Source organism: Populus nigra, chromosome 14 (genome assembly GCF_951802175.1).
Source record: "Populus nigra chromosome 14, ddPopNigr1.1, whole genome shotgun sequence".
NCBI lineage: Eukaryota > Viridiplantae > Streptophyta > Magnoliopsida > Malpighiales > Salicaceae > Populus > Populus nigra.
The window spans coordinates 14,437,300-14,449,585 of record NC_084865.1 but is presented as its reverse complement, the minus strand read 5'-3'; the positions used below and the strand labels follow the sequence as shown (position 1 = coordinate 14,449,585).

The 12,286-nt window shown below is 31.3% G+C and overlaps 1 protein-coding gene across 1 annotated transcript; it reads right to left on the bottom strand.

Annotated features, from left to right (window-relative positions):
- Positions 1 to 807: 807 nt before the first annotated feature.
- On the bottom strand, positions 808 to 4,754 carry LOC133673196 (leucine-rich repeat receptor-like serine/threonine-protein kinase BAM1). The gene is made up of 2 exons (XM_062093899.1): positions 2,067 to 4,754; positions 808 to 1,509 (listed from the first exon to the last, which is right to left on the bottom strand). The coding sequence occupies exons 1-2, from the start codon at positions 4,654 to 4,656 to the stop codon at positions 1,049 to 1,051; spliced, it is 3,051 nt and encodes a 1,016-aa protein (XP_061949883.1). The 5' UTR covers positions 4,657 to 4,754; the 3' UTR covers positions 808 to 1,048.
- Between the last annotated feature and the right edge of the window lie 7,532 nt (positions 4,755 to 12,286).

Sequence of the window (12,286 nt, the reverse complement as noted above, 5' to 3'; positions counted from 1 at the left end):
AAGCTCCTGCTACTTGTTGATTCTATGCTCAACCATCCACAGGACAATCTCACTAACTCTTTTTTTATAGTTTATTATATCAGCTCCTTTTTTAATACAAATTATAAATTAATACATGCTTCTTAAAATCGCAAGTATCTATTATTTTTTAATATTTATAAATTACTTTTTTTTTAAATCCACCTTTAATTTTATCTTAAATAGACAGTATAAATATAGAAAAACCTAGAAACTAACATTAGATTTTTTAATACAGTAATAATATAGAAAAATAAATAATAATTTACTCGTAGTTTTATACAATGCACAAATAACGTGCAGAGTCATGTGACATTCTCCCGTTGCCCGACACAAGGGTTGAACCCCATGTCGATGCACAGTCCATTGATTGAAGTCCCAAGGAGACCCATGGAGTTTTCCAAAGTTGCTTGGCTTCTTTTATAATGGCTGGCTAGCTGGCTCTGCGCTCATTTCACTCATGCTTGCTCGAGCTCTCAGTTCAATTCCCTGTAAGTGGCTGGTCAAGGGGCCAGAGAAACCCCACAGTCTCTGCTCCTCTGAGGCAAGCACCAAGGCCTCTGGGCAAATGAATATTTTGCGAATTGCATACGCGTCTGTCTTTCTACTTACTTACCCTACCCAACCCCCATTGGTGTCTCTTTCAATCTTTCCCTCTCGCAAAAGTCACAACGCCCCAGAGCTAAAAAGAAAAGGACTTTGCCCCTTTAATGCTTACCTACAGGCTGCAACAGTGTTGTTGAACACTGAACAGCTGTGCCATAAACAAGGTAGCCAGAGCCCAGCAAGTCAGCAACAGCAGGCAGTGAGTACTTACTACATGGATGAAGTCAAGTTTTATAATTTAAGAAAATAAAATACCTCCCTTCCCCCAAAACCTACTGTACAACAAAAAAGAAAAAGAAAATACTTGCAAACATTAGAGAAAATCCCCCCCCCCAGAAAAATGAAAAGGAACACAAAGACGGACAGAAACTAACACAATTCCTGGAATTTAGGTAACAAACAGTAACCCCCCATTCAACATGCTTCAAATGCTAAGAAGATCGGCAGGTGGTGGCTGCTGATGGTCTTTTGGGACGTCTTTAGCTGTTGAACTAGGAGAGTCAAGCGCTGCGGTGGCGGCTGAATGTGGCGAGGGCTCTGTGATTACTGAGTCTCCTTGTTTTGAGCTTGGTGACTTCGGAAGCTCTGTTAGAATCTGAACAACTTCTCGCATTGTTGGGCGTTCGACAGCCTGTTCTTCCACGCAAAGCATTGCAACATAGAACACATGCATCACCTCATGAAGCGGAACTGATGGGAGTCTTGGGTCCAGGACTTTCAAAACTCCTTCCTTGATTGAGTCTGTCATTTTTCGAACCCACTGAACTATATCCACACCATCACCGAATTCTCCAACCGGTTTTCTACCAGTAACGAGTTCTAAGAGAACTACACCAAAGCTGTACACGTCACTCTTTTCATCAACCTTCAGTGTGTAGGCATATTCTGCAACAGATCATTGAATGTTTTATCAGTCAAAAGCTTTACCAAGAGAATTGCATTGCATACAGAATTTGAGGCAGATGCTTTTAACTTTTGCCAAGATCTAAATCCCTGTAATAAGGCCATATCAAACAAGCTAAGATACGAACTTTTGATTGGCAGGGCTCATCATGATCAGATAAGAGTTTTATCCTTTAGAGGAGTAACAGTTAAGAAATCATTAGATTCGTGTACTTTCAAACCCAACTAACATTTAATTTTCTATGACCAAACTCGAGTAGACTGCACAAAAGATAAAGTAAAGCAAACTTCCTCCGAAAACAAACTAAAGATTAAATTGCACGCCATGTTTCAAGAACTCTGAAGTCAGAATAGATCCATGGACAGAAAAATCGGATAGAAATTAATGCATAATCCGAACCCATCTTATAGAGGATGAGTTAAAGTTCATTCGGCAAAATCAAGACTTTATGAAAAAAAAATTGAAATGAGTATATCTCTAGACAAACAGGACCTGTGTAGAAAACATAAGCAAACCAAATTCCAAGATCCAAACTTACCTGGAGCTATGTATCCATAAGATCCAGCAATTGCAGACATGCACTCTGATGTGCCAGAATCTTGCAAGAACTTGGCAAGGCCAAAGTCTGCAACATGAGCTTCAAAACTGGTGTCAAGAAGGATGTTGTTCGATTTCACATCACGGTGAACAATCAATGGGGAGCAATCATGATGAAGGTAGCAAAGGCCCTTTGCAGCCTCAACAGCAATCTTATACCTGGTATCCCAGTGCAAATGACCTCCTTTCTTGCCATGAAGAACCTCTCCTAAGCTCCCATTGGGCATGTACTCATAGACCAAGAGATTAGTCTCGTGGTTAGAACAGAACCCCAACAATCTAACAATGTGTCGGTGCCTAATCCTCCCCAAGGTCTGAATCTCAGCATTGAATCCATGATCATGAGAAGATCCACGGCTCATCACCGGTAGTCTTTTCACAGCAACATGATCACCATTTGGCATTGCAACCTTGTAAACAATCCCCGCACCACCTTTACCAATAATATTGTCTTCTTTCAAGCAATCCAAAACATCATCAACAGTAAAGTCCAAGCGCTGGAAAGCAGTCAATTTCCAAGCACGAGCCTCACTGGCCTTTTTCAACGACCTGGCCTTAATTATAGCCGCGACCGCAAACGCAATGGAGCAAACAAGCAAGCCAATAACAAGCAAGAGCTTCAGAGAAGAAGAGAGCGGCCCCTTAACTCGTGGCTGGTGAGTTCCATTTACATCCCCATCTTTGCAGGGGCCCAAATAGGGACCGCAAAGAGCAGGATTACCCAAAAACGAAGTGTAATTGAAATAACTAAACTGACCAGTACCAGGGACCAAACCAGAAAGATTGTTGTAAGAAAAATCAACAGAAGTTAAGCTCTGCATAGTGGCTATAGGAGCAGGAATGCTACCAACAAGATGATTTCTTGAGAGATTCAGGTAGTTCAAGATCCTCATACCTGTAATCTCAGTAGGAATCTCACCTGAAAGCTCGTTTCTACTGAGATCAACAAATGTTAACAGCTTGCATTGACTAATCTCCGGAGCAATGGGACCTGAAAACTTGTTGTGGCTAAAATCCATCTTGGTAAGTTGCTGCAATCTTCCAATCTCAGGTGGGATTGAACCACTGAACTTGTTCCCGTCAAGGAGAAACTTTTGAACACCAGAAAAGTTACCGACACTAGGAGGCAAAGACCCTGTGAGGCGATTATTTGAGAGACTAAGCTGGCCAAGATTCACAGCCAATGTACCAATCACAGGAAACTCCCCAGCTAGAAGATTATCTTGCAACTCAACTTGACTCAAGTTTGGCAAATCAAAAAGCCCTTTAGGAATTGAACCATTGAGAAAATTCTCTCCCATTCGAATTCTACTCAAGGACTGACATTGTCCAAGCGATTCAGGAATGGGGCCAAACAAGAAATTGCTAAGAGTGATCAAAGTTTGCAGATTATTACCCAAACACATATTAGGAGGCAAAGTCCCAGTAAGCTTATTGGATGAAAGATCTAAAATCTCAAGCTTCCCATTTTGACCCAAAGCCTGTGGAATAGTTGAAGTGAAATTATTCTCCCACAGCTGCAACACCTGAAGCTCCGGCAACTCGGCGATGAACTCCGGGATTGCTCCGTACAGCTTGTTTCTAAACAGATTCAAAAGGGTCAAGTTCTTTAACTCTGCAAAACTAGTAGGAATCTCCCCCGTGAACATATTATTCGACAAATCCATGGATTTTAAGCTCTTCAAGCTCCCAAGCTCTGGAGTTAACGAACCCGAAAGCCCGTTAACCTGAAGAAACAATGTGTCCAGCTTCTGTAACCTGCCAATTTCCGGCGGTATTTGGCCGGATAACCCACAGTTTGCAGCGTCAAAACGAACCAAGTTGGATAAATTACCGATCTCAGGCGGTAAACCACCTTCGTAAGTATTGAAATACCCGATGTAGAGTTCACGCAATTTAGTCAAGTTACCTAACTCAACAGGAATGCGACCTTCAAGCTCGTTACCGGAGATGGCAAGATATTCAAGAAACCCCCATTTTCCATATTCTGATGGGATTTTCCCGGAGTAATAGTTACCGCCGAGGTGTAAATGCCGGAGATTTGGAATTTCCACTACGGTTAGTGGCAACCCACCTGTCATGTTGTTGTTGTAAAGGTCAAGAACTTGAAGGTTCTTGAGGGAAGAGAGCTGTGGAGGGAATGTGGAGTTGAAGATGTTGTTGGAGAGGTTAAGGGAGCGAAGAGAAGTGACGGCGGAGAGTGAGGCAGGGATTGGGCCGGAAAACTGGTTGACAGCCAGGGAGAGATTTTGAAGGTAACGAAGGTGGGCTATGTCAGAGGAGAGAGTGCCCGAGAGGTTGAGACCGGAGAGGTCTAAGGAGGTCACTCGACGGCCAGTGTGGTCACAGGTGATGCCAGTCCAAGAGCAAAGTGGGGTTGTGGAGTTCCATGCGGAGAGAAATGATTGAGGGTCGTCGGTGATGGCGGATTTTATGGAGAGGAGAGCTTCATATTCTGATACAGTGCGTGCAGTGGTGGTGGGTGCATAGATTTGAAGGTGGAGAAGGAGGAGGAGAAGGAGAAGTCTCATTTTTCTTTTCTTGGGTTTTCTGTGATAAAGTTTCGAAAGAGGGGGAGGGGGTGGTGGTGGTGGATGGGGGTAGAGGAGGGGGAGTAGTGTTGAAGAAAGATGAGAGGGTGTGGTTTTTGAGACTAGATTTTAAAATAATAATACCACAACTGCTACTAGGCAGTGATTACATGCTTTTTTTTCATTTTATTTTATTAGATGGTGATAAGGAAATATTTCTGTATTCAGGAGTGTTTGGAAGATAATTAAATTGTTTTTAAAAATGTTTTTTATTGTAAATATATAAAAATATTTTTTTACTTTTTTTAATATTAATATATTGAAATTTTTAAAAAAATAAATTCAAAATACTTTAAAAAAAATGATTCAATCACAACACCAAACACTTTCTTAATCAAAAAAATGCTTGTAACATAAAAGTTTTTTTTTAATTATATTGAAAAAACATTATTTGGTTAGTTAAATTTTATGTTATTACCAAGCCCTTAATATAATTATATTTCAAGTTTTTTTTATAAAAGTTAAAGACCTATTTTTTTTATTTTTTTATTTTTAAAAATCATTTTACAGTAGTTTTAATTAAATATATATTTTTAAAAACTTATTTATAAGTGCATTTTTTAGATCTGTTTTTTTTTAATCACAATTATAAAGTTATTACAATGCATTAAAATAATTATTTTTTATTTAAAAATAATTAAAATAATTTTTTTTCAAGTTTTCTATGATTTTCCATACGAGCATACCATAAAATATATTCCTTGTTTTGGACTGAGACTTGAGGGGTACCGAATAAATATTTCAGATCATAATAATTGCCAAAAAGGTTCATTTATTTTTGTTTTGGACTCTTATTGTTTGGTGAATGGGAAACGAGCAGCGTTGTAAAATAATCTTTTAGTGTCTGAAAGGATATATTGGCCTTGGCCACGATTATGCATTTGTCCTTTTGTTTTGTTTTGGGAGTTTATTGTCTTTCGTTGATTTTTTTTTTCTTTTCATCAAATTAGTTTTTTATGTAAATGTTTTTTAATAATCTTATAGATATACGTTGTTTACAGCTAAAGTAATTCATGGAAAATAATAATTTTATCTTTCATTGATGATTTTTTTTCATGGTTTAGTTTTTTATGTAAATATTTTTTTTAATAATCTTAAGGATATACATTCTTTATAGTTCAATGTATTCATAAAAAAAAATTACCTCCGAGCTCACTTCAAAATATAAATCTAGAAAAAACCAACAAAAAAATCTCACTAGTCATTAATATACTAATGGATAAGTTGATCATTTCATCCAAATAAAAAAAATTATATTCTTAAAATTATTTTAGAAAGATGTATTCATGGTTGATGTATAAATTGATCCAGTCAAGGTTATTAAAAATATTTTTTTGACACGACATGAAAAATATAATATAAATTCAGATCGTAAATTTGAATTGTAAAATTGTATGTAATTTTTTAAACTAATTATATATTGATAATTCTAATAAATAAATTAAATTACATTAAAATTTAATGAAACGAATCAAATATATTATAATCAATGAGTAATCTAAATAAAATAAGAGAAATAGATAGTATGAATCAATAAATTAATTACATGAAAAAATAAAAGATCTCATAACAAAATTTCTCAATACAGGGGGATAATTGAAAGGTAGAAAGCACAAATAAACCTGGTGACAACCTGGTTGTTCCCATCATAATAAGTCTTGCTATATCTCTTTTGGGCTACAAGCTAATTAGTTTAAATTAGTAATTAATTAACATAAATTCAATAATGAAATAAACCTCTAAACAATGTCTAATGCGCTATAAAAAATTCAAATTAAAAATAAATATTTAAAATAAAATAATAAAAAAGGTCTTCATGTCCTCCATGTAGCCTGAATCTCCAATATTTACATATTCTTGGCAAATTTGAGTCTTGATTTCAAACATGTCGTTCTCTCTTATTTGAATGAATTACTGGGCCTATTATATATTGTTAGAAAGTTTCAAATTTCTAGTTTCTATCATAACTTTATTCGAAGCAAAATTTCACCGGTAGCTCTAAATATGTCTAAATATGTCCCAAACAATACATGAATGTTTTGTTTGACATATTTTACAATATTAGTTTATTAACTTTGACCATTTGAGATATTATGTTTCCTAACTCCATTTTACCTGAAAATTTATCACAATATATTTTTATGTGTGTAATATTTCCTTGTAAAATTTCAGCTTTATCCAATATACGATTTAAAATATATGTTTAATCTCGCAAAACTAGTTAGCAGATATTTTAAGATCAAATTTGAATATGACTTGGTTCATATCACAAATTTAATAAATTAGTAAAATCAGGTCGAGTTTGCTAAGTTTACTGGGTTTACCGATTTTACACGAGTTAAGTCTGATTTTACTGGTAAAAAGTTTTTAGTACGATTTAGCACGTTAGATACATGTTGACTCGTATAATCTTATGATTTTATGAGTTAACTCGTGATTTTGACAATCTTGAACCCAATAGTACCTTTATTATTAAATATTTTTTTAAAAAAAATGGAATTTCTTTCTCTTATATATATATATAATTGTTTTACTTGGCAGTTGAAAATACAATTGGGATTTATTTCCTCTATATATTTTTTATTTACCCACCTAAAGCGAAATGATAAACCTTACCTCAAAGAAATAAAATCAGTTCTCCTGTTCATGGTGAAATCAACACTTCAAAGCTACTTGATATTTCTAAGAACTGATTAGTTAAAATTTAATAGAACACGATTAAAATAGAAGTTCTAGTTCAACTTCATCACCAACTTTATGCATACGTTTTATTAATCAATTAACAATCTCATTTTTTTAAAATTAAAATACGTGGTCATTTAATAGATTAAACAAGTAATAATAAAGATTAAGAAAAACATTAAGGAGGGTTTTTATTGAGATTAGGTTTGGTATGGGTGGATATTTATTTTGAGAAAGTAAATAAATAATAACAATTAGCCGGTCAAAACTGAGCAGAAGTCGTTGAATTTTGCTTGTCAGTCAGGCTATCAAGATTATTATTATTTTTTATTTTTTATTGTAAATGGAAGTAATTGTCTCGATGATGGGAGTTTGTTATTTTCATTCCTCTTTTGGAATCATGGAAGTGGACATGCTTAATATTATAAAGTATTTTGCTGGAGAGATAAGGATAATGATAGATGGAAGCAACCAATTATAACAATCAATAATGGTTCCTAAATTAATTTAATTTTTATTCCTCTGCCCTGCAATAAATGCAATTGCACTTGAAATTTGAAAGTCCCTTTTTGTTTTCTTTTTAAGAATATCCTTTATTATTCATATCAGTTGATTTTGTAGCCGACGCAAACTTTATTTTTCTCGAGAAAATATTAAAGTAATATTTTTTTAGTATTTTTAAAATTTTAAAATTTAAATTTCACAGTAAAAAATTTATTAATTATTCTTCTCAATATACCATACTAGTGTGAAGCCATTGAGAATTTTAAAAATTAAGGATTGGTTAGGCCATGTATTAAAAAAATACACACAAAGATACCAATCAACCGGTTAACAAAAAAATAAAAAATTTCAGAGGTGTAGCTCAACAAGTTAGGTTCTAAATTTGTTTTCTAGAAATTATTAGTTTGAGTTTTATAAATTTTAGGGTCATTAAAGATTTAAGTAATTATTAACTTTAAAATCCATAAAATTAATTGAGATACATACAAATTAATTCGTATATCCATATTAATCTTTTAAAAAAAAAATTGCAAACACTATCACCACTTCCTTTTATTATTACCATGGCAGCCAGACGCATGTATGGCCGTCAATTGTGTAATCCTTGGATCCTTTCGAAGCTCAAAAGAAGGAGAGCTTTTTTTTCTTTTTTGATGCAGGGAAAGGTTTTCGTTTTTTCAAAGTAAAAGGAGATAAAGAGAGTCGGTAGGGTTCGGTGCCGCAGTCAAAGACCCTGTTTGGCATGTTTTCGGTGATCAAGACCCGTTTATTTTTGCCATTTAAAAATACTTTTGAAAAAAATTTAGAATTTAGAATTTTTTATTTACTTTAAATTAATTTTTTATATTTTCAGATGATATGAAAATTAATTTTTATATAATAATAATAAAATGTTATTTGTATATATTTTTAAATAAAAAATAAATTTTTAAAAAACAACTAACAAACTTCCAAGAACCTTATAAAAAAACTGTATCTAGTATAGTACCACAAACCCACAACTCACCTACAAATTATAAAGGTCATGCCATCACTTCACATTATTATTATTATTATTATTATTATTATTATTATTATTTTAACAGTTTTCCCTTCTCATTTCATTTTCACAAATATATATTATATTATTATTTTATAACCATGTTTAATTAAATTTTGATTTTATTCATATTTATTACAAGACGATCGGTAGTGTTTTTTTTTTATCTCCTATCAAGTATTTTTAACACTTGCGACTTATATATTTTTTATCCAAGTTTTTCATCTAAATTACACCCAACCTTGGTTTCGATTCTCTCATGTGTATATGGAATGTAATTATGGTTATTTTTTAAAAATATTTTTTATTTAAAAATATATATTTTATTTTTTAAAAATTATTTTTAATATTAACAAATTAAAATGATCTAAAAATACTAAAAAATATTAATTTAAAGTAAAATAAAATAAAATAAAATATATATTTTTTAAAAATATTTTTAAAATACAAAAACAAACAGAGATGCAGTTTTTGCCTTTTATTTTACAAGGCTAAAACCTTATTTTTCTGAAAAAAAGTAATGAACTTGTTAGTGTATCGGCTATTTTATGTGATAAAAGAAATTTTACATTAATTTACATGTTCAATCGATATTAAGATTTTTTAAAATAATTATAAAGAAGCATTTTTTTAATATCAATCTGATATAAAAAAATATATAATAATTTTAAAATCTGAAAATGAAAATTAAAAAACAAAAGGCTCGATGTCCTGACACTGTGATGGCTCTGTTTTTTTAAAGTACTTTCTAAAATTCTTTTCACATAAAGAAATATTAAATTAATTTAATATTTTTATATTCTAGAAAAATAGGCTCCACAAAAGAGCTGAAGTTTGTCGTTGATGCAAGGAAAGAGAGAACAGCAGTACACACAAAAATGGATGGGCGGTACAATGTGGGGTCCTCTAGTCTGTGTTTGAGTGATGACCGTAATAGGGAAAAGAAAGAAAGCATCATCATCCTTGCTTCTCGAGATTCTCTCTCCAATACATCTGCGATTATGGATATTCACCGTTGAATTTTGATATTATTCCTATCCATCATCCAGTTGCTTTTTTTGAAAACATGCCCCAAACGATGTTTTTATGTTATTTTTTAAAAAATAAATAAATATAAAATTCTGATACGGGTCTAAATAAAAAATTTTAAAAATTTTAAATAATTATTATTATTATATTTTTAACCATCCTCTAAAACCAGTTTATTTTCTATTTTTGATTTGTTATTTTGTGAATATAAATTTTAGATACCTGAACTTGAGTAGATTGAGTTTTAAATATCTTTCCATTACAAAATATACATTTAATACTTTAATACGGTTAATAAAAATTATGTTTATCGATTAAATTTTGAGTATCTACATTATCTAACTATTGTTTATTATTAAGTAAAAAGTAAAGCATTTATTATATATGTTTGTTTTATGTTAATATTGATTAATGTTTATATCATAATGTATTAAGAAATATGAATATTTTACAAATATATCTATATAATATAAATATTTATTTGAAATTAGATTTAATCAAATTTAATAATATATACTCTTTATATTATCTACCGGATAAAACGATTATCTAAACAATACCAATATAATGAAAATTTTATTCCAGACTCAAATTATTTTTTTCTTCACACGTGTAAGTATATCATATCCGCTTATCATCTCAACACTAATAATTTTTTATTAATTTCTTTTATATTGTTTGTCTCGAAGTATCTTAGATGGAAATACGTGAAAAACATAGATAAAAGGTGGTAAGAAAAAATGGGAGAAAGGAGATGAATGATTTACAATGATTAAACGGTAATAATTTTGTTGGAGGGGGTAAAATATTTATGTAAGAAAATGGGTCAAATCTTGTTGACTGACATGGAGAGACACGAGAAGTGATGTGTTGTTTTCATAATCTCTCATCAGTCATCTCTTTGCAATATACCATAATTATTCGAGGCTCCTTTAGGTTAATTTACTAATTTGCCCTCAAACGATGGTCAAAATCACACCCTCTCTGGTCCAACTAGGACGAGCCCAGACAAAACGACAGTGAGTCAGAGGGCCCACAAAGGGATGGTCCCCAAGACCCCCACAAAAGATAGGGCATGAAACTAGCTAGCAGTACCTCTGTTGCTTCTGTAACATGAAATGACGAAACAGTCCTTTAACCCCCCTCGATGATGCTGGGAGGGAGTAAATTATAAATTAGTACATTTAATTTTGCAAAGCCAAAGAATATTTATGCAAATATTGTTTTTAAAATATTTTTGTAATTTTTGTAATTTTATTTTTGACATTAATATATTAAATTGTTTAAAAAAAATTAAATAAAAAAATTTAAATTTTCAACTTACAATATTTTAACCCAACCGTAATGACAAATCCTTTTAAATAATTTATCTAATTTTAAAAGTTTATTAATCATGTTTTTAATATGTTCTTCTATAGTTAGGAATGACATCAAATATAGCTTTATATATTTAATTATATCTGAACTATATTTAATAAATTATCATGTTTTTAATACGTTCTAACCAAATTCAGATTTTATATATCTAAACTAGTTTTTACTATTTTTTTTTAAAAAGGAAATGCTATAATTTCTTTAAAAAAGACTTGTCATGTATGGAATATCGTGCAACTTATCAAAATTGAGTATTAAATCTTAATTTATGGAATCCAATTAAAATCCTAAATTTTCTTCTTTATCTTTTAATGGAGGTATTTTAAATATCTAAAATTTAAGCGTGGTCATGTGAAGGTTGCACAATCTATTTCTATTAGTTTTAATTATAAAAATCAAATAAAAAGATAGATTAGAAACAATCACTTTTTGATTAAGAATATATATAATTTAATAAATAAAGATTGGATAAAAATTTTAAGATATAAAGATACGTAGAGTCATTTCCACTAAAATTAAGCACAGTCGATTTTGATTGATTTATTAATTTGTTAAATTTTGAAAATAAAAAAATAATTATTCAAATCATTCTACAAAAGTAACAAAACAACTACAAGGTCTGAATTATATATATCTACTCGCTTGGGAGTAGGGTGTTTTCTTTCTTTGATTGTGATGTGACTATACCACCCTCTGGCCTCGGTTGGTATTTTATAGTGACTTTCAGGCAAATGTCTCTTTCAGAGTTAACAGATTAAAAGAATATTTGGTATGGTTTCTGTTTTTATTTTTAGGTATTTTTTAAGAGTATTTTTATTTTAAAAATATGTATTTTTTAGTATTTTTATTGTGCTGATATTAAAAATTAAAAAAAAATAAAATTTTTTTAATATATTTTAAATAAAAAATTATTTTTAAAAATACCTTACATCATGATGACAA

What these genes read in the sequence shown, in the direction of transcription:
- LOC133673196 (XM_062093899.1), bottom strand. Translation starts at nt 4,656, where the DNA reads ATGAGACTTCTCCTTCTCCTCCTCCTTCTCCACCTTCAAATCTATGCA. An exon ending in TTATGGATACATAGCTCCAG is followed by an intron (nt 1,510 to 2,066) that starts GTAAGTTTGGAT and finishes GATCTGTTGCAG; the next exon opens with AATATGCCTACACACTGAAG.